Here is a 22,432-nt window from a genome sequence, read left to right on the forward strand (position 1 = left end):
CCCCCTCCACACAGGAGGCAGCGCCGGGGCTTCCCTCTCCTCCAGCTCCTTCCCCTCCACCCCCCCTGCTCCTCCTCCTGCCCCTGCCGCCCCGCTCGCCCCTGGCCTGATTGCTCGCCCACGGTGCTTGCAGGCACCTGCCCGGCATCTGGTCTCTCACCGGGGCCTTCTCAGCCTCTCAGTCTGGGCACCAGGTTGGGCTTTGACCTGCCCAGGCTTGCAGACCTCTCAGGCGGTCGTGACCTTGGCGCTGGGCTGGATTAGGATCGGGGGAGCAGGAACGCGGCTGCACGCTCCAGCGCATCCCGAGGGTGCTCGGTGACGATGCCACCGTTGCAGGAGAGCAACACTTCCACCCGCTCCCAGGGTGGCACGGCGTTTGCATCGGGACGGTCTCTGCCCGAGGATGGAGCAGGGGCCGTTTCTGCAGCGGGACCTGGCGCGGCTGAGTGTGTGTGTGTAGGGCACGAATGTATGCGAGGGAATGGAGCCTGGCGTGCACGGCGGCATCGCCAAGCTTGAAGCCAAGAGTCGGGGCCTGACTGATGGGACGGAGCGAGCATCCGCCGAAGGCTGATTGAAACCTCCCACCTGGCCACCAGCGTGTCGGAGGATTGCAATCTGCCCTCGTCCTATGTGCTCAAGGGCCAGCGCGCTGAGCCTGGGAGAAACGGAGACCAGGCACCACTTTTCCAAGCTGTTCGGGGCTCTTTGCGGAGAGCTTGGGGGTGGGCAGCGTGCTTCTCCTTCGTGCTTCTCAGCAGAGCTGTCGAGCCTTCCCGGTGTAACCTGCGGCCGTAATGCAGGTACAAGGTGGACATCCTGGGCCCGTGGGGTTTGCACCAGCCAGCACGTTGCCTTTTTCTTTGGTGCTTTCCTGCTTTCTAAGCTCCTTGCTTCATTTCTGGCCCTGGGCAGGAAGGGGTGGGCCTCGCGGTTGCAAAGACAAGGGTGGGATGCTTCTGACTAGATCTGTGCAGAGCAGTAAACTTTCTTGGGAGCTCTCTAAGGACTTCCTGGTTTGGGCTAAGCCCCTCCTAGGATTTCAGCCCTTGCTGCCCAGCTGCCTGCGAGCAGGAAGCAGGAGGGAGCTAAAAAACAAAACAGCTCTTCACTTGTTTGCATGTCAAACGAGTTCGGGATTGTTTTTTTTATCCCCTGCCCCCCTCCAATCTGGCCCTTAACAGCAGAGATTCCTGCACTCATTAGTATCATGCGCGTTTATCTGGAAAGCCTCAGTCTTCCAAACTGCCCAAGCCCATCTGCATACCCTGTCCCTTGCTTTTCTGGGATGTGGAGAGGCCAGATATATGCAGAAGCACACGCTCTCATAATAGCTGGGCACCCCCAGCTTGTTGCGGCTTGTCTGAATTGGGTTGGAAGGGCAGGGACTGGCTTGGCGTATGTGCAGCTCCCAGCACAGAGGGCTCCTCATCTGTTCAGAGCCCCCCGGTGCTGTTGAGACATAAGTGCTACATGATTTTAATGCTGGTTTGCAGCCTTCTCTGCTTGACGTGTCAGGCCTGGGTTTGCTTTTTGCCCTTTGCAGCACTTAAAAAGGCTGGTGTGCATTGTGGCTGGAGTATGGGTCTCAGTGCTCAGAGTATTAGCCCTCATTCCCCTGCTTAATGGGGATAAAACCCCAGTTGGGAGCTTTGCCTGGTCTCCGACGGAGCTTCCCGAGTCAGGTGTCTTTGGGGATGCCAATTTTCTAGCGGCGAGTTGGCTCGAGGTAAGTTGGTGCGATTCCCACACCCAGGGGGTGGGCTGTGCAGGGTGACTCGCTGGAGGATGTGACGCAGTCTGTGGTGTCAGCCTGGAGCAGTTGAGGATTGTGAGTCAATCTGCAAGAGAGGGTGTGCAGAAGATGTTTGGAGCTGAGCTCGTCTCTGCCTGTTGAACCCGGAGCCCTTTGGGGTCGGGCTTTTGAGCTCTGCCTCCAGGAGGGCTAGGAAATCCTTTTCAAGTGAAGATGGAGAGTCCCCTGTGATAGCAAGATGAGTAGCCAGGGCTTTGGTGAAAATCCCCAGAATTGCCAGCTCGGGGTTTTTATCACGTGAGTTTGCCCACGCTCGGTTTGCATGCATTTGCCTGCTTGCTTGCTCTGCTCCATCCACGGCTATGCTGGGAAAGGGAAGCGGGCTTAGGTTGTGACCCAGGCTGCCGTTCACACCCCCGCATCTCCTCTGGTCTGCTGCAGATCTGCATTTGTACCGCAGCTCAGATTGAACCGGATCTCCTGCTGATGCCTCTCTCGGGAAGGCAGAGCCAGCTTGCGTGGTCTCTTGGAGGTCTCTCCTATATAAACCCTGCAGTCCCTAACTTGTTTTTGTTTTTGCCCCGTACTCTGAGGTTTATATTTTTCTCATCTGGCTTGTTACCCGCCGTTCTTCCCAGCACGGACAAATCCTCCTGCCAAACTCTGATCTCTCTTCTCGGCTCCTTCACCCCCTCCTCGTGTGCCGCTGCAGCTCTAGCTGCGGGGGGCAGGTGAGTCAGTCCTGCGGGCAGTCTTTCACCGCCTGGCAGACTCTGAAAGACCTTGTTGCAGCTGGCTGGCCCTGCCTCAGCCTTTCTGTTGTCTTTTGAAGCTCAAAGGGATTGAAAGCCACCAGCCGGCACGGCTCAGTTCTGCATTTTTTAGTTTTGCTCCCTGGAGGGGTGTGGCCGGTGGAGATGGGGCGACTCAGTGTCTCAGTCCTGTCCTAGGACAATATGCTGTAGCTGGAACACAAATTTGTTGTATCCAGGACCACAGGTTGGGCCTTGTGGGCTCCCTAGGTGGCCCTAATGTTGATTTTGGGGGAAGAAGCAATTTGGGCAGCTCTCTGTTGTTTCCTCCCCACCTCGGCCCAAACTTGCAAGCTGTCCCCGGCATGCCTGTGGAGAGCCAAGCCAGACACAAGCTCCCAAGGCTGTACCCAGCCCAGGGGGACCATCAGGACTTGAGCTACATGCAGGGTCTGCGAATATCTCTTGTATTTCCTTCCTCCTTGTGAACTTATTTTTGTGCTAAGGTATTAGGAGAGTTTACAGATGCTGTGCCCTTGAACGTGAGACCCCCTGGGCTTCCAACTGTATGCCTTAGCATCCAAGCCCCCCAATGTCCCCTATGGCAGTGAATGAACTTCAGAGTTTATATTCCGCTCATTGGTGTGATGGTAGCCCTTGCAGACGGGCTGGATTCGGGCCTTATGGAGCTGCATAACCTATAGACGATGCCAGTGCTTTCCCCAAAGAGCGCTCAAGCCAAAACGCCCCCCCAACCCAAACGGTGGTAAGCAAATGAGATCAATGAAGCTGCTTTTTGGCAGAGAGCAGGCTAGAACGAGAGCCTCAGAGTCTGTTGGTTCCCCGATCAGCCTTGTTGGCCATCTTCAGGCGCATAGATAAAGATGATGATCTTCCACTGCAGGGGACCCCCAAAGAAACACGGTGCTGGGGCAGGGGCTGGGGGAGTTTGCCCCACTGTTTCTTGCCTCTGAGAACTTGCTGTGCTCATAGGGCTGGTCCCCCACATTTGCGGCAGGGTGCAAACCCCATGCTGAAGGGGTGCTGGGAGCCTGGAAGTGCCTGGGGCTCCTGCTTGCCAGGGGATGCAAGAAATGGGGCGCAGGTTTGGCTACAGCAGATGCAGCTGGCGGGGTCCCTGCTTCACTCTGTGTTATGAATAGTTGGAGCCCAGGTGCTTTGTGGTTGCTTGACTTTGGGGGCATTCCCAGCCACACGTGGGATGGGAGTGATGGACCACAGACCTCTCGGGCCGTGGTGGGACGAGGCTAGAGGCAGCTTCTGCTCCGGGTATCGCTATCAGATGGTGCAGCAGAGAAATGAGCCCGTAAGCGAGCCAGACTGCAACCTGTGCATCCCGTCGTAGCAGTCGCTGTGCTGTCCCCGTTGTGCTGCTGCAGGAAGGGAACTGAGCCGCGGTCCTGCATGTTGTCACCTTAGCATTTCCTCCGCAGGCACACTGGGGACAAAGTGTAACGTCCTCCCAAACAGGGTTATCTGCAGACGGGCTGGGTGGCTCATAAGCAGGGTGAGGACAGGGACAGCCTGTGGTGCCCCGGCCCCTTGGGTCTGCTGTGAATCCTTGCCTGGTCCGGAGCAGGACAGATGCTAGCATTTATTTGCAACCTGTTTTCCCTCCTTTGTCTCAGCCAGTGATTCTCTACCAGGGAGAGGAATTGCTCTGCTCATTTTCTGCACTTAAAACACGAGTGAAAACTAAAGAGCTGGTGTTTTCCAAGCCGAGAAAAGTTGAGAGCTACTGATCTAGACCGTTCACAGCAGGTCCCCATCTTGCTTGGGGCCCCGTCTGTCCTTGCAATGCAGCACTAATATTCTCATGTTCCCTGGGTGGGGGGTTGAATTCTCTTTTTTGTGTTGTATGTTTTTCCAGCAGTGCCGGGGGGGGTGGCTTTTTTTTCCCCTGGGTGCTGTCCCCCCCCCCCCCCACAAAAAGAAGTGAAGACTTTCTTTGCTCGATGCAGGTCATCACAGCGACTGCCTCGTGCATCCAACTTTGGAGTTTAAAATGTCAAGTGCCCTCCGTCTCCCTGGCTCCGATTCACTGGCTAAAATAAAAGCCACCCCCCTTCTTCCAACTCGGTTGTCGCCCAGGCTAGCACGGAGATATTGTGAAATGTTTTAAGGGCAAGACAAAGCATCTGACTTGCTGTCAGTAGGCCGGAGGGGTGAAACACTGCTGTTTGGATCTGGCAGGGCATGGTAATCGAGACTTGGCCTGGAAGACTTTTGAAGCAAAGAAACAAAGGTAAGGGAGAGGAGACGAGGCGGGGGCTGGGAGAGGAAAGGGAAGCCAGCATGTGGGGGCTGGGCTGGAATTTGAGAGGGCATCTCGGCAGCTGGAAGGCTGCATTGACAGTGTTTAGAAAGGGGATAAATATCCAGGGGGCCCGATGGTTCGGCTGGATGTCGTTCCCATTGCGGTTCGGCATGGGAGCAGCTCCTCGTGCACTGAGAGGCTAGGGCAGGGTTGGCGCTGGCTTGCAAGAGAATTGCATATGGAGAAAGACGTGTTTGGGAGCACCAGGCTCTTAAAAAGCTGCTTTATGGGGGGGGCTGATGCAAGGTTGGCTTCAAAACTTGGGGCCATCCAGCACCGCTTGGTTGTAACCAGCTCTGCTGGTTTTCGCTGGATCTTTCCAAAAACAGCCCCGGCCCTGCTGACCTGACGGATCCGGGTCCCCTGTCCTGAAATTGCTTGTCTGCGATGGGGCCCACGGGCTTTCTCATGGGCTCTTTGCCATGGGAATAAGTTTTTGGAATCCATGCTGGACGCCTTGTCCTTCTCGTCTCCGAGCTGCTTCGAGTCCGATCTCCTGGGATAGCCGCTTCTCTGATTCTGCAAGTAGAAAGTGGTACCCGTCCCTCTGGAGGGTCTCCAGGAGGGCTGGTCCAGCAAATCGAGCTGTTGCTTGGTTTTAAATATCTTTTCTGAGCCAGGGAAATGGAGCAGAGTGAAACCCGGCTTGGTGAAACTGGGGTAGTTTTCTGCCCTCTTCTGCGCAGGCATTGCTTTCTTGGTATCAACCCGGTTCCTTGAGGGGCAGGGGAGCTCGCTCCCGATGCTTCTAGACAAGATCTGGTAAGGCTAAGAGAGCTCTTCAGGAGTAGAAATGCCATCGGGGCGCTGCAACTAGTCTAAAAACCTGGAATGAATTTTACACTGGAAAGAAATCGGAGCCTCTAAAGGAGTGGGACTGCGCGGATGGGGTTTCTAGATGAACTTTGCTCTACCCTTGTCAAATCATAGAAAATGAGGGTGGGAAGGGACCTCAGGGTGTCACATCTAGTCCGGCTCCCTGCACAAAGCAGGACCAGCCCCACCTAGATCATCCTAGCCGAAGTTTTGTCGAGCTGGGCTAAGGATGGAGATGCCAACACCTCTCTAGGTAACCTGCTGCTTCACTGCCCTCCTAGTGAGAGAGTTTTTCCTAATATCCAACCTAAACCTCCCTTGCTGCAACTGGAGCCTATTTGCTCCTTGTCCTGTCATCTGCCCCCACCAAGAGCAGTCCAGCTCCATCCTCTTTGCAACCCCCCCTGTAGCAATGCACAGCCACAATCGCAGCTCTGGCATCCAAGTACAAACCCCGCGCGCCTCCTACAGCGCACGGATCAGCTTAAGTGCCTTTATTTTTCAGCTTCCCCTTGGTCTTGTGTCTACAAATCAGAGTGAACAGTCTTCACGTGCTCTTAAGTGCATTTCCTATACCTTCAGGGGTGCTGGTTGTAGTCGTGTCGGTCGAAGGACACAGGCAGAACAGGTTCTTTGGGTCAATGTGATATCTTTTATTAGGCCAATTAAATAGCTGGACAGATTTGTTCTTTGGGCACAAACGCCCTGCTCCAGGCATAGGGAGAGTCTGCTGGAAAGCTCCCTGTACCTGGAGAAGGGCATTTGTGCCCGAACACTTGCAAAGATCAATTTTTTTCAACTATTTAACTGGTCTAATATTAGATTTTACATTTACCCAAAGAACCTGGCCTGCCTATTTCCCATACCTTGATTCATTCCTGTTTCTTCCAAGTGTCGTCTTGTTTCTGAATTGCCTTGGTTAAAACATGTACATTGGGAATAATTCCAACATGAATAGCTGATTATGGTAAAACAGAGCTTAAAATTGCAAGGGCTTTTTTTTTTTCTCTCTCTTGACATGAATGGTGAACAAGACATTAAACTTGCTACCAGATGGCTCTTGTCATTTAATTGAAAATTGGCAGTGTATGCCCTAAACCTGTATGTTTTCATTCCTGTTTTGTCTTGTTGTAGAGTAGTCCAAAGTACTGGGGGCTACAGGTGGCTGGCATGGCCAGAGCAGGGCTAAGACACTAGATTGCACATCCAGTTTTTCCTTTTCCCTTCATTCTGGTTCATGTCTTAGTCTCCCAGCTGTTTTTCTGGATGGAAGATCTGGATAGGTTTTGGAATAAGTGGTGGGGGTGGGGTTTGCTGTCTCTTAACGGGAAGGTTTCTTTTCAGCCTGAGATAAAACAGTAGGAGTGAGGGACAGCTTTGAGAGCGGCTGCTATCTTGACCAGGATTGATGCTACAGGCTACACTTGGTTATAATGTCCTCTTTAAAAATATTTGTCACTCCACATTGGTCCTAGCAGAAGAGACCTCCAGCCTGTACCCGGAAAAGCTGGGACCCTTGCTCCGAGGAGTGTCAGAGAGTCTTGGGTGATGCGGAGGAACGTAGCACGTCGGTTGGGCTCTCTCCTACAGAAGACAACAGGATATGGCAGCTGGTTTGGGAAAACGGCAAAGGACTAGAAGAGACCTGTGTTGTCTCCTGCCGTGGGGAGGCAGATGCATCATGACCTCTCTTGGAGCCTGGTTCTCTGCTTCCTTCAGTGAAGACAGAAGATCATCTTTTGGAGACTCCCACAATCTCAATTTTTAGAGAAAATGGCAAGGAAGAGAGCCTCCCCTCCATAAATAACTGCTGTCCAGGGTTGCAGCGAGTCCGATTGCTGTGAAAGATGGAACGATGTAGACTTAACCCCATCACTGAGATGTGTTTGTTCGGTGGGGGACCCGTACGGGGAAAGGAAATGATGGCATGAGAAGGAAGGTGCTTTGTTGCCTTCGTGCAAAAGGCGGCATCCATCCTCCAAGTGCCTTGCAACTTCCCATCTCCAGTTCTTGCCTTGAGCAAGGGTTTGGACCTTTGCCATCCTCTTGGTGGCGTTTGGATAAAGGCTAGTACCCCACTCTAAATTGCTCCTCCACGCAAAGCTGTTGGCACCATAAATGTTGCTGGGCTATCTCCTGCTGCCCAGCTCTCGGTGTTGACAGCTGCCGGTAGCACTGTCTACTCTCATAACGGTAGCAGACCTGGCCTGGTCTGACCTGACTGCCATAATGAATGATGTAGAGTAATACAGTAAACCTGCAGAGGTCTTCTAGGGTGGGCATATGTCCGATGGAGGCTGCTTCTTGATCAGATGTCACCCTAGGCTGTCTGTAGATCAGTCCTGGATCTACACAGCCATGCGTTCATCTCATCGTGCCTGTGGCAGATCTGGATGTCTCTGCCTGGGGTGTGTAAGGACAGGGTGCCTGTCCGTTGAGCCTCAACAGTGGGGCTGTGGCTCTCCAGAGGAATGGGCTGGAGCCCCCATGTCATGGCTGTAGCCAAGAGGAGTTCATCTTGAGCAAAGCAATGTCCCATCCCTGCTTCTGTGAAGGTGGAGAGCAGATGCATCCGACCGCCAGCCCTTGCCATCCTGTTTGGTCTTGATTGTACGGTCAAGAGCTGCTCTGCGGTGTGCGCCGCTCAGGTCTGTTGTCTTGGCTGGTGGATTTGAAGGTCTGTAACCCGGTGGCTTGAGGCCCTGCCTCTGACTCGTTGAAGGGGCAGTGGCTAACTCCTTGTCATCCAGGTCCTTCCTGGTTGTGCATGCAGTTGGGTATGAGTCTCTTCCAAGTGAATTTTGAGCCGCGTGGTCTCATGGCTCTCCTGCCGTGCTCTAGATGTGTTATAATTACAGAGGAAGGCCTAGCTGTCTTTCCCTGACCCTTCTCCTTGCTAGACTTCACTTGACAATGGAGGGGCCCAATGCTGTTGGATTCCTTATTCCTTTCCGCAGTGCTGCAGGCCCTCTGAAGCTTGATCAGCTTCTCTAAAGTGTGTGTTACTGGCCACATTGCCTGCAATTTTGCTTATAGCTGCAAAATGGGCTGGAGTGACCCACCATACAACTGGCTGGAGGCTGGGCAGGAGACATCTGTCAGGGAATTGCAGAGAAGTGGGGCTGGAAGAGACCTCTGAAGGTCGCATCTAGTCCACCCTGCTCCCCGAGATGGGATCGGCCCTTCCACACAGTCCTGCCAAAACGGCACAATCAACCACGTCGCGCAACCTGACGTGCTGCAGATCAAGCAGGGGGACAGAGGGGGCCGTTGTCCTGCTACTGGGTGGATATCTCAAAATTTATGCTTGAGAGATCCAAGGAAGAGGATGCTTTAGGGGAAGGCAACTCCCCGCCTTCCCCCAGTCTGTGCCAGTTTGCCCATGGGCTTAAAATCCCTTCCTGACCCCAAATGCAGCATCGGTCTGAACCTGAGCAGAGAGGCAACAACCATCTAGGTTTTAGCCCCAGCAAGAGCACTGGTCCACCCCACTCCATAACCCCAGCTTTGGCTGAAGCCAACACCTGGTGCTTCTGCTGAAGGTGGAAACCCTGCCCTGGACACGTTAGCAACCGGAGGGGAGGAGAAGTATTCTTTCCCGGCTCCGTTGTGCTTGCATTTAGCTTATTTGCGGTGTCATTAATACCTCTCTGTGCCACTGAGATGAGATCCAGTATCTCTGTGGCATTTAAGTTCTTGGATGTGGGAAAGGCACCACAAAGCCACATTTCCTTGGGGATCCCAGAGGCAAGAGATGGTGAGTCTTCCCTCTCTCAAAGCAGGAGGCAGCCCAGGCCGCTCCAGGCCAGATAACTGGCAGAGATGCAGAGGGAGAGGTCTCCATCCCCATCCAAGGCAGCTTTGGTCTTTTAGATCGATGCTTTTAGCTGTGAGTTGCAATAATTTCAGGAAGGCACTCGTGCCAGGGGTTTACACGGCTGTCGGATGCTTGTGCCTGGTTCTGCTGTCTAGGTGCTAGCTCGGGTAGGTCACAGCGTGGGGTTGCACCGGCTACACGTCAAAGCACTTGCTCATGGTCTGGGGCAGGTTCGGGCTCCGCCGCGGTCACACCATTTCTGGTGTCCGAGTTGACCTGTCTAACACCCCTTTGGGTGCAGATGTTCCTCGAGCATGCGCATAGGAGCATCACCATGGGGAGGCGAGAGCAGAGCAGCTGCTCAGCAATTGCACTCGCACCCAGCTTTATTTTGAAATGATCCCCATGGAGAACATATAATATAGATTATTATATATAATATAGTAAATCCCAGCCGGATCCCTACCCTTCTGCCCAGTCCGCTGCCTCTGCAGATGGAAGTCGATTGCTCCCATAAGGCTGCCCGTCTTGGTGTCTTAAATAGGACACCATTGATTTCTTTCTGTTTTAAAAATTTTTAATTTTCTCGCTCCAGAGGTTGGTTCTTATCGGGTGACATGAGGTTTCTTGCTCAGAACAGGATGCGCTACATCTTGGTGCTTGTTTCTATAGGCAGATACATAGCTGGATGCACATTTCTTCAGATTGGTGACTTTTTCTCTTTAGGTGAGATGCATATCGCTCACAATTTCCTGCTTACTAAATGCCAGTTTGTTCTTATGAGGTGTGCAAAACCTGTTTTTGGGTGGAATTCAGTGCAAAATGCACAAAACCTGTCACTTTAGAATTTGCTTAGCATTAGTTTAAAGTACCTTAAATGTGCTGGCTAGGGAGGGCAAGCTTAGAAGCGTGGTTTGCATTTTAAATATTTAATGCAAAGAAGTATAGGTAGCTAGCAGAAGGGAGGGATTTGCTTCTGGCCGTCCCAGACTTCAGGACGCTAAAATGGATAAATCCCATATTTGCACCTAGCTTTTATGCGTAGTCTGGAGGAAGGGAAGATGTTTTCCAACACATCCAGCTTTCCTTGGCTTCTCGGCTCTGAGTGAGGGGTGGTTGTTTCAGAGTGGTCAGGTTTGCACTTGTAGAAGAGCTTACTGCTATCGAGAGCTGGTTTAGCACCTCTGCAAGCTCAGCTTCCAGGTGTTCGGGCAGGGACTTCCACCTGCTCTGTGGTTTGACACTTTCTTTGAGCTTGGGCAGAAAACATGGGCCGCTTGGGGGGTGTGTGTGTGTGTGCGTACATGCACACGTGTATGTATATGCTGGTGTATGTATACATACACACACATGTATTATGTATCAAAATAAATAAGTGTGTATATGTGCACACGTGTATGTGCATATACACACACTATATATTAGATATACACACACCGAAAGCTGGGCAGTGTCTGTGTGTGTGTGTATATATGTGTCTGTGTGTGTGTGTCTGTGTGTGTGTGTGTCTGTGTGTGTGTGTGTCTGTGTGTGTGTGTGTCTGTGTGTGTGTGTGTCTGTGTGTGTGTGTGTCTGTGTGTGTGTGTGTCTGTGTGTGTGTGTGTCTGTGTGTGTGTGTGTCTGTGTGTGTGTGTGTCTGTGTGTGTGTGTGTCTGTGTGTGTGTGTGTCTGTGTGTGTGTGTGTCTGTGTGTGTGTGTGTCTGTGTGTGTGTGTGTCTGTGTGTGTGTGTGTCTGTGTGTGTGTGTGTCTGTGTGTGTGTGTGTCTGTGTGTGTGTGTGTCTGTGTGTGTGTGTGTCTGTGTGTGTGTGTGTCTGTGTGTGTGTGTGTCTGTGTGTGTGTGTGTCTGTGTGTGTGTGTGTCTGTGTGTGTGTGTGTCTGTGTGTGTGTGTGTCTGTGTGTGTGTGTGTCTGTGTGTGTGTGTGTCTGTGTGTGTGTGTGTCTGTGTGTGTGTGTGTCTGTGTGTGTGTGTGTGTATATATATATATATATATGTGTGTCTGTGTGTGTGTGTATACATACATTTTGTATGTGTATATGTGCACACAAATGTGTGTATATATGTACATATACACAGGTATGTATATCTAATAGTGTGTATACGTACACACATGCGTGTACATGTATGTATATCTAATATAGTATATATGTGTATATGTACATGTCTATGTACATATACTTATTTTTATTTATATACACACGTAAAATATATTACACACGTATAGTGTGTGTATATATGTACACACACAAGCACATGTGTGTGCATGTATGCTATACACACACAAATGTGTATATAACTTTTAAAAATACGGCTTAGCTAATTTTCGTGGATTATAGGACCATTTAGTTCTATAATTAGTCGCTGTAGATTTACTAATGTCCCAATCAGCTTTAACTAAATGCGTCTCAGGGAAAGAAATGCATGCTCTGTTTGAGTCAACAGCTGTGTTTTTAATTGACTCTTTTCTTTTCTCTCCCCACCCTTTCCTCCTTCCCTTCTTGCTTCTCCCCCTCCCCCCTGCCCTACCCCCGTGGAGGATTTCCTCCTTGGGGAGTTCATGCCACGTCCTCCCAAGGCAGAGCTGGTGCTGGTGCCAGCAGCAGGGAGGTGGGGGCTGGACAGGTGGCAAGGAGAGGGGAGGGGGCTCCGTGGCTGGGCATGAAGCAGGCGGCTCTGGGTCGGGTCTGGAAGGGTAGGGCTTGAACTGGCAGTGGGACGGGCCTCTCTGCAGCTGTGAGCAATACGTTTGGCGTCCGGCCACCGGCACGGCCAAGGCTCTCCCAGCCGTGAAGCTTTCCAGCGCGGCTGTGTCCGCGGGCTCCGCTACTCTCCATTGCGCTGCAGGGAGGAAGGGAGGGAAGCGCTCGTGGTGCGTTTCGGGGTGCAGAGCGGAGGGGGTTGCACGTGCAGGACTGATCGCTCCGTTCTGTGCCGCGTCTTTCCCTGCCATTCCCCTGCATCCAATCCAGGCCTCCTGGTTTCCCCATAGAGAGGACTGAATGCACATCGACACTGCACCTGCGACGACAGCAGCGTGGTTGTACGGTGCCCGAATCCCTCCACGCCTCCTGAGCGAGGCAGGAAACATTGCCTGCTATTTTCTCGGCATGTCCTGTTATGTCACTCTTGGGCCCCCTTTCCCCCCCCGCACTAGGCTTGCCTGAAATAGCTGCCAACCCTGGCTGGTTTCATTTCATACACAGCATCTATTCTTAGCTCCCTGGTGAGTTGAGCAAGCCACGTTACCCAACAGTCATGAGTTCAAGACTTAAGCAGGGGGAACAACAAGCAAAGGCCACTCTGTTCCAGGCAGAATCCTTTTGCATGTCTGCCTCGCGCAGCAGCCTTTGGGCAGAAAGCCACTGAGCCTGGCACGTGGCCTGGGGCGTCGAGCAAGTCCGTAGGTAGGGACGGGGTGACCCGGTATAGTGTGGCCTGTCGCTTCTGACCCATGCCATAGAATTGGTGAACATGAGGGCTGGAAGGGACCTTGGGAGGTCCCATCTAGTCCAACCCCCTGCTCCAAGCAGAACCAGCCCCAACTATATCATCCCAGCCAAGGTTACACCTTAAAAACATCCAAGGATGGAGACTCTACCACCTCTCTGGGTACCCTGTTCCAGTCCTTTACTACCCTCCTAGGGAGAAAGTTCCTTCTAATATCCAACCTCAACTTCCCTTGCTGCAACGTGAGCCCATTGCTCCTTGTGCTGTCTCTGCCCCCACTGAGAACAGTCCAGCTCCGTCCTCTTTGCAACCCCCCTGCAGGGAGTTGAAGGCTGCTATTGAATCCCCTCTGTCTTTTCTTCTGCAGACTAAATAAGCCCAGTTCCCTCAGCCTCTCCTAAATCCTGTCCCTCAGCCCCCCAACCATTTTCATTGTCCTCTGCTGGACTCTCCCCAATGTGTCCCCATCCTTTCTGCAAAACTGGACACAAAGCTCCAGATGTGGCCTCCCCAGCGCCAAACAGAGGAGAAAGCCTGTGAAGCTGGTCGGATGCAGCCAGGCTGCTGGAGCAATGATGGGATAGACACGCGGCATGGCCAGAGCAGAAACGTATGGGCCGGAGAATAGGCTCTGTGCAGCAGAGACAGCTGCGCGTTAGTCGGTGAAGGACTGATGTGCAAAAACAGCCTGGAAGAGCTGAGGTTATTGAGTCTGGAGAGGAGAGGACTGGAGGGAGTTCATCAGAGTCTGAAGAGCAGTGGCACAGGTGGAGATGGGCTTTTTTTTTGTGGTTATAGGGGATAGGTCCAGGGGAAAAAGCTTCAAGCTTTAGCAAGTGGAATTGAGATTGGAGATGAGCAACTGTCCGATTATGAGGGTGCTCAGGCTGCCTGGAGAGGTGTGTGTGTGTGTGTGTGGTGGGGGGAAATGTCCAGCCTTGGAAGTTTTCAAGAGCCGGATAGACAGATGCTTGGTGGAGATGGTTTAATTGGGGGTGATCCTGCTTTGAGCAAGGGGCTGGGCTAGATGACCTTGCGAGGTCCCTTCCTGCACAATTTTCCTAGGATTTTATATATGCCTTGTTGCAAGGGCTGTTTCAAACGGGCAGCAGCTCGGGCTTTCCTTCCCTGTCCCAGCTTTGCTTCCCAGCTAGCCACATCCACCCTAACTGATGGCATTCAGTGATGCATGCACGGGACGGGGGAGAGAGGCTTAGGTCCAAAATCATTGCCCCGTGGGTGCATACAGGTATGTGGAGCAATGGCACGTGCCATAGGGTCGCTCACGCATGCCAGCAGGAGTTGGGTTTCCCCTCTAAAGTTTGAGCTTTGGATTTTGATTTGTGCGCCTTGTTTGGCTCCCCTCTTGCCATCATCGCAACAACAGTGCCTGCATGGCTCCATGCTGGTGCATACCTCCCCTGGCATTTTTGGCCCACTCGGAGCCAGGCGTTCGAGAGCTCTTGTGCTTTCAAGAACAAAAAATGCTGGCTGCTGCATTTGGGGCTGAGCCAGAGGAAAGGATTCGGTTCTGAAAACACAGGCCTGGTCTGGTAGCTCTGAGTTTTTGCTGGATGCTCAAAGGAGCAAACCTGTGCTTGGCACTCTGAGATAGCATGCCCCGAGGCCAGGCTGGGCAGAGGTTCAGGAAGGGCTCGGTTTTCAAATCGACTCCCAAGGGCAGCCCCGGGAGCAGGCTTCTAGTGCAATTTCTGCTGCAGCTCCTTTCCTGGGGGTTTTGGAGCTGGATGGGACAACGGATGAATGCTCTTGGCCTGCAGTGATAAGGCAGGACCCTTAATCTAAATGCCAAGGCTGCTGCCAGCAGGCATCTCTGCAAAGGGAGTTAACATGCTAAGCCTGGGGGTGCATGCACAGGGCACTAGCTGCTGCGCGCTGCACACTTACATGGCCCTGAACACAAGCGAGACTTGCCTTGCTCCTTGGTGGCATCACGGAGCAGGCAAGGCGTTGCACGCTCGCACCTGGGCTGAGTGTACAGCGCTCCCCCCGTACCCTGCACACCGGGCGACAGGCTTTGAGCTGGGCTGGTCGGCGTGGATCTCGTCGCTCAGCACTTGCGGCTTTCCTTCCTGTTGCAGAAGCAAGGCAGTTATTTCAGCTCCCCGGCGTGAGCTGCTATTTTGGGAGCTGGGGTGGGCAGGGCCCCATGGTGGGGGCCTGTTGGGTGGGGGCCTTTTGTCCTGGAAGGTCCCTGTTTGCAAAGAGGAAGGAGGGGAGGAGATCTCTATGGCAATGAAGAAGACAAAGGAAACACCAAGAGAGCTCCACTTCCTCTCTGTCCATGTGAGAGTTTCGCTCTGAGCCCCGTGGGGGGGTGCAAGCAGCAGGCGGCACCTGAGCATGCGTGTCTTGGGGGCCACGGAGCGCAAGCGGAAGGGAAAGCAGTGCCTCGGCCTGGGATCCCCTGCCTGCAGCTGAGGCCATTGAAAATCCCGGTGCCGTTTTGTTTCATCCTTCCTGCCAGCGCCCTCCCCTAGGCAGATCTCCCGGTGAACCAGTTTGGCCGCTCCGGGGCACAACCAGCGAGCTCTGCACTGAAGCTTCCCCAGCTGCGGCTCTGGTTGCAACCCTGGGGGCCAGTTTTTATTGTGCCGGCAGCCTTCTCATGCAATCTGTCGCGATCCCTTCCACATCCCCAGCCCTTAAGAACAGCCATGGACTGGGTCAGACCCAAGGTCCACCTTGCCCAGTCTCCCGTGGCACAGAGCGGATGCTGGAAGTGGGAGAGAGCTGGGTAGGACCCTTGCTAGCGCCCAGGCTTCCAAAGCCCCACCCTGGCTGGTCCCATAATTGTAGGGAGAGGGTCATGAGGTCTCCTTTTTATTGGAGATGGGAATGGGGCCTGGACATGACAGATCGTAGCCACATAATGCCCAGGGGGTGGGTCTGGCCATCTCTTTAGTACCTCGGCCCCTCCCACAGCCAGGTGGGCACCCAGGTCTGCTCACAGCTCCCTGGCACCTGTGGCTGCTGACTCAGGGGTCAGCGAGAGACCCACTGATCTCCAGCCCCGTGGGTGAGGGGATGGCGCGGTTCTGCCCCAAACCCGCTGATCTCTAGCCCGGTTCTGCCCGATGACAGAGCTGGCACGCCGGCTGCAGCACCCGAGCAGCATTTCCTGGTTGTCAGATGCCTGCGGTTTGCCTCTTTGCTGGTAGCAATAGCACGAGCTCCGAACTCGATGTTTCCTGGTTCTCTCGCCCCAGGGAGAAGGGAGGGGTGTTTGTGCTTCGTCGAGGTCCCTGTGAACCCGGGCGGGCCTCTACCAACTCCATGCCATGTTGCATACCCACTGGGCACTCGGTGCCTGCCAGGAGCAGGCCGGGGTGGATGGGAGCAGGTCAGCTCCGGGGCACTTTGCCCAGGGAGCACGGTGCACTGCTCCCAGCCTCTGGTCTCAGCTCCTTGCCTGGGAAGGAAGAGCTTTTCTTCCAAGCTCGTGTCCAGGAGCCTAACCCCTTCATCAGACCTGCAGGGTTTTGTTGTGGTTTTTCTTCCAGGGAAGCTTTGCAAGGCTTTTTGCCTTGGCTCTGAGAAGCTGGAGAGAGCTGGTCGCGCCTGAGAGAGGAGGCTGGCCCGTGCTGATCTGACCTTCCGTGGCAAGCGGGAACATGCCCAGGACGTGGCATGTCCTCCGGCGTGCGGCGCTAGGTGCACGGAGCCCCAGACAGGCAGAAGGCTGTTGCCTCTGGGCATGGGAGAGCCCCCTTCCTCAAGGTCAGGCTGGTGGTGAGATGCTGGTATGTGGTCTGTAAACCCAACACCCGAGTTTGGATTACAGCCTGTGAAAAACATCAGCTCTTCCTCAGTGGAGCCCAGATGGTGGCAGGGAGCTGCATGGAGTGCCAGGACCGCTGCGGTCCAGCACCGGCTGCAAGGAGGTTGGTGTGCAACTCACGGAGGCTGAGATGCAGGCCCAGCCTGTCAGCAGGCAATGCCTCTGCTTCCCCCTTTAAAAAAGCTGCCGTCTTCGATGAGCATCATCCTTCTAAATAGCTGCAGTTCTCTGCTGGGAAGCAGGAGATGGAGGTTGAAACCCCTCTGGGTGAGGGTCCTAAAACCCACGTCTCCTGCTGTCTGGGCAAGCAATCGGACTACGAGGCTGTTTGGAACATGTCTGGGCTGCCCTTCCCCTGGCCCTCCTCCAGTGTCTGATGCCTGTCGGTCTTGGACCTGCATGATCCTATGTTTCTGGGCATTTACCCAGTTAGAGATGCTCTTTTTGGGCCTAAGCCAGACTCGGTGCATTTGCAAACCCCTGCCGGCTGTGGGAGCTGCACTGGGGAGCTGGTCAGCACAGAGACAGGAGGAGGACGGTCTCCAATGCCCAGGAGAGCCCAGAAAGGAAACTCGGGCATCTCATTTCTTCGTGGAACATTTTATTGCGCAGAATAGCAGCCAGCATACTGCCCTGGAGCAGAGGTGAACCATGGGGGCGAGGACAGGCAGAGCGCAGGGGTCTCAGGCGAGGGGCAAACTCCTCCATGCTGCAGCCCACCTCCTGCTGTGTGCTTGCCCGGAGACCACCGTGGTCATGGACGCAGCTTCAACATTAAACACTGCGTGCAGCTGTTGGCACGGGCTGTGCCCTTGGGATACAGGGTGGCACAGGGAGCAGTGGCTCTGCCATTCATCCTTTCTCTTTAAAGATGAAATCTTGTAGGTGGTGCTTCTTGAAGATGCCAAGAGCAGCTTGATGCATGTGGTGTCCCCCTCCAGCCCCCATCCTGGGTGGTCCTTGCTGCCCCAGGGTGGGAACGGGGCCTTCCCTCACTTGCCCCTATCCTACAGCACTGCTTGGTGCATGGCGGGCGCACAGGGGTCCGCAGCAGGAGAGTCGAGCTCTGTAGCTGGTCTGCCAACAGCTTCCTAGCAGGTGCCTTCCTTTTCCGATGCCTCAGTTTCCCTGAGACACACGTGGGACTGTCAGTCATGCAATGATGTGCCTTGACAGCCGCGTTTCGGATGCAGCTGCCTTTGTAAGGAGCACATTCAGGGACTTAAAGTCTCTTCCAGCAACTTTCAGGGGCATCAAAGAATGTGGCAGTGTCGCAGCTCAGAAATGTGCTAAAATAGGCAGAAAAGTGGGAATTTGTATTGGCTGGTGCTGGCCGGGTCAATGCGTACAGATGATCATGGGGTTTGGAGCAGCCCCTGTGTCAAAGCTGCCTGGCGTTCCCTTGTCATGGGGCAAAAATGTACCCAAGGAGTTGGGTTTTGTGCCTGTGCGTCTAGCCCAGGCATTGCCCTTTTAGCAGCGGGTAAAGCTCTTTTGTGTAATGTTTTCTGCAATGGCTGCACTCACCATCTCTGAGTAGGCAGTTCGATGTACTGAGACTTGATAACACTCATCCCGGGGCATCCACACAGGGCACAATGTTTGCATTTGCAGCTGGGTATCGGGCATCCTGACCCTAACTCCCTCGGGCTGGGGACTGACTGGCTCTGCAGAGAAGGACCTGGGGATGACAGTGGACAATAAGCTGGATATGAGCCAACACTGTGCCCTTGTGAAGGCAGCTAAGGGCATCCTGGCTGCATTGGTAGGGGTGTTGCCAGCAGACAGAGGCAGTGCTTTTTTCTCCCCCTGCTCTATTCAGCACTGGGGTGGCCACATCTGGAGTCCGATGTCCAGTTTTGAGCCCCCCACTACAGAAAGGATGTGGACAGATTGGAGAATCGGTAATGAATACGGGGCTGGGACGCATGACTAATGAGGAGAGGCTGAGGGAAATGGGCTTATTTCATTTGGAGAAGAGAAGACCGAGGAGGGATTTAATAGCAGCTGTCAACTCCTTGAAGGGCGGTTGCAAAGAGGATGGAGCTGGACTGTTCTCGGCGGTGGCAGATGATGGCACAAGGAGCAACGGGCTCAAGTTGCAGCAAGAGAAATCGAGGTTGGATATTAGGAAAAACTTTCTTACTAGGAGGGTGGTGAAGCACTGGAACAGGTTACCCAGAGAGGTGGTGGAGTCTCCATCCTTGGAGGTTTTTAAGTTGAAGCCGTGGCTGGGATGATGTAGTTGGGGCTGGTCCTGCTTGAAGCAGGGGGTTGCACTCGATGTGATCTCCCAAGGTCCCTTCCAGCCCTCCTGTTCTCTGATTCATCACCGTGTCCTTGGGACCGAGGGGAAAATTCCATGACACGAGCGGTTCGTCTCTCACCTCTGCTGCTTTTTTTCCGTGACCTTCACTGTGCTCATTGCCGCACGATAAGCTGTGACCACAACCCCACAGTGGTCAGTGAGGAACCGCAACCAGCATCCTCTCTGAGCAAGCTGAGCGGTGTGGCCACTTCAGGCATCTCAATGTCCAGCTCTTGCTTTCCTTCTGGGTGGCAGCCGGGTGGACGGAGCCATGGGTAATTCCCAGCAGAAGAACAGCCCTCACAAAGGGTTGGGTGGGTTGTTTTTTTCTTAAAAAACCTTGTAATCTGCAGGTATTCCTGCAAGTTAATGGTAGCGGTGAGGTGACCTTATTGCTGCGACGGTCCAGGAGTGATGCTGTCCCTCCCTGTCTGATTCGCAGATCTAGCAAGCAAAGGAAATCTCCCCCAGCAGCTTTCCAGGATGAGCCTAGGACGAGAAAATCATCCATCTATTGGATATCAAGCACCAGGGACTTAACATAGACATTATACGGTAGTGTAAGAGTGTTAGCCATCATAGAGAAGTGCAGCTGGAAGGGACCTCCAGAGGTCATAGAAAATTCGGCACTAGTGAGGCCACATCTAGAGCACCGTGTCCAGTTTTGGGCCCCCGCCACTGCAGAAAGGATGTGGACACATTGGAGAGGTTGCATCTAGGGAGGCAGGATGAGCCCTGTCCAAACCATCTCATATAAATCCATGCTCAATGTCCTCGTTTAACTACTGTCAACCCTGACGCAGCACCACATCACACCCAAACCCGCCCCAGGATAAGCAGGGGGACCGCAGTAGCCAACGATCTCAAGAAGAAGCCTTGCGCCCCATGATGGAGGAAGGCAGACATCCTCCCCCGCCCCCAGTCCTTACCAGTCTGACCATGGGGTAAAATTCCTTCCTGACCCGAAATATGGCATCAGTCTGACACTGCTGTAGCCGTGATAGTCCTGAAATTATATGAGAGAAGGATTTTCTTCAGGTGATCTCTTTTATTGAACCAACTGTGCCTAACTTGATCCCAACGACAAGCTTTTGAATGGAGGACGTTCTTTGGCAGGTCTCTCTTGCATTCAAAAGTTTGTCTTAAGTTGATCCCAATTACAAAGCTGATCCAATAAAAGAGATCACCTGCAGGAAACCTTGCTTCTTCCATGGTCCCTTGTAATTCTCCTGATACGTGCTAATCCCTGCACTTTATGGTTGATGATAACCTGACTTAAGCTTCTGTTGGAGAAATGAGGCATCCCAGGCAGCAGTTGGCTCTCAGAGGCATGGTAAAACCAGCGCCGCTTGAGCTCCCGGCTTCATGTGCTGACTCGGAGGACTCGTGCTAACCCTGACTGTGCATCAGGGAAAGTCTCGTGGGAGCCGGGCGGCGTCACTGCTTCGGTGTGGGAGTGTCGGCGGAGGCCGTGTCCAGCCCCCCAGAAAGGCAGCTGGTGAACTGGAGGGGATCCAGGGAAGGATCATAGAACAGGAGGGTTGGAAGGGACCTCGGGAGGTCACATCTAGTCCAACCCCCTGCTCCAAGCAGGACCAGCCCCAGCTAGATCATCCCAGCCAAGGCTTTGTCTACCTGGGTCTTCAAAACCTCCAAGGATGGAGACTCCACCATCTCTCTGGGGAGCCTGTTCCAGTGCTTCACCACCCTCCTAATGAGACGGGTTTTTCTAATATTCAACCTCAGCTTCCCTTGCTGCAACGTGAGCCCATTGCTCCTTGTGCTGTCATCTGCCCCCACCGAGAACAGTCCAGCTTCATTCCCTTTGCACCCCTGCTGCAGGGAGTTGAAGCTACTGTTAAATCCCACCTTGGTCTTCTCTCCTGCGGATTCGGTACGCCCAGTTCCCTCGGCTTCTCCTCACAACTCATGTCCCCCAGCCCCTGAACGATTTTCTTTGCTGTCTGCTGGACTCTCTCCAAAGTGTCCACATCCTTTCTGTAGTGGGGGGGCCCAAAACTGGACACAGGACTCCAGATGTGTCTTCCCCAGTGCCAAATAGAGAGGAAGAATCACTGCCCTCCATCTGCTGGCACCACTCCTACCAGTGCAGCCCAGGATACCCCATCTCCTCCATCTGAGGTCTGCCCATCACCGTAGCTTCTGCGGTCTTCTCCATGCCCTTAGTGACCATGGCATATCTGGCCGCATCTGTTCCCATATCCTTCAGGTTCTGGATGTGTTGCTTGCCGCACTGGTTGGGTCTGTATGTTCAGGCTATTTTGTTTCGGGGACAGCAAATTGCTCACGGTGACAGCCACGAGCCCTTAGCTCCGCTGACATAAGCTAGTCTTGTCTGTGCCAGGACTTCTTGGTGGATCCAGCCCTGCCCCGAGGAAGGGGGCTTTGTGCGGGACAGGCAGATGCTCAGAGCAGTTCCTTTTGGTCTCCCGGCTGCCTCTTTTGGGATGTTGCTGTGCTCTTTCCCACCCTCGGAGGTCGGGGCGTAGGAGCTGCGAGACCTCGGGTGCACCAGTTGGAGCAACTGAGTTTGCAAGGCCGGCGGAGGAGGGTGGGGAGCCGGGCGTGGGGCGGGTGCGGGCGCACCTGGGGACAGGGTGGAGGTGGGGAGTGACGGCACTGACGGAAGGCTTCCCAGGCTGCCTTCGACTTGGTGCTGGCCTAGCTCCATCTCTGCAGGATTTTATCCTGCCCCACCCTGGGGGAGACAGAGGCAGGGCAGGTCCTCCGAGGACTCGCAGACCTACACAGCGGCTCACCCTGCAGCTCTCCCCTGCCATCACCAGTGGGTGCCCGGATGGTGCTGGCCATGGGGGGAGACTTGCCATTTGGATTCTCCCCAGCCAAGGATGCCCGGTGCACGGCTCCTAGAGCAGCTCTGGGCTGCATGCACGTCCCATGGCTGTCTTCAGGTAGCCTTGGGTGATTGAGCAGACGGGGCCATGCCGCCGCTGCTCTTCCAGAGCCAGGGTGAATGCCAGGGTGTTGGAGGAGCGTGGATGTGCCTGGCCTTGCCCAGAACTGAGCAGGCTCTTTCCAGAGACCCAAAGCAGGACTCTGGGGGTGCCACCACACACAAAGCAAATGCAAAACCTTGTGGCTGATCTCTGGGCAGAGATCCCGGCGAGCTAAGCCAAGCACCCCTGGCTCAGTGAAGGGCAGAGGGCCAGGCCTGTTCAGCTCCAAGCGGCGTGGACGGCTTTCCTGACACCCTGCCAGTTCGTTCGGCGTCAGCACAACAGCTCTCCCAGCCAGCGAACGGGAGATCCCAGCTCAGCCACCCCAATCTCCCTTCAGGCCTCGGTGCAAGCCACGCGATTACCGTCTCCTTACACAATCAGCTTGCGTGATTTTTTTTTTTTTTTTTTTTTTT

The 22,432-nt window shown here is 54.0% G+C and overlaps 1 protein-coding gene across 1 annotated transcript in view; it reads left to right on the plus strand.

Moving 5' to 3' along the window:
- Positions 1–172: 172 nt before the first annotated feature.
- HDAC7 (histone deacetylase 7) overlaps positions 173–22,432 on the plus strand; it is a 64,375-nt gene continuing 42,115 nt past the window's right edge. Inside the window, exon 1 of the mRNA XM_025191495.1 lies at positions 173–806. Within this exon, the coding sequence (XP_025047280.1) occupies positions 635–806 (172 nt within the window). The 5' untranslated portion in view covers positions 173–634. The remainder of the gene's footprint in view (positions 807–22,432) is intronic.

This window comes from Alligator sinensis, unplaced genomic scaffold (assembly GCF_000455745.1).
Source record: "Alligator sinensis unplaced genomic scaffold, ASM45574v1 scaffold149_1, whole genome shotgun sequence".
NCBI classification, from domain to species: Eukaryota; Metazoa; Chordata; order Crocodylia; family Alligatoridae; genus Alligator; species Alligator sinensis.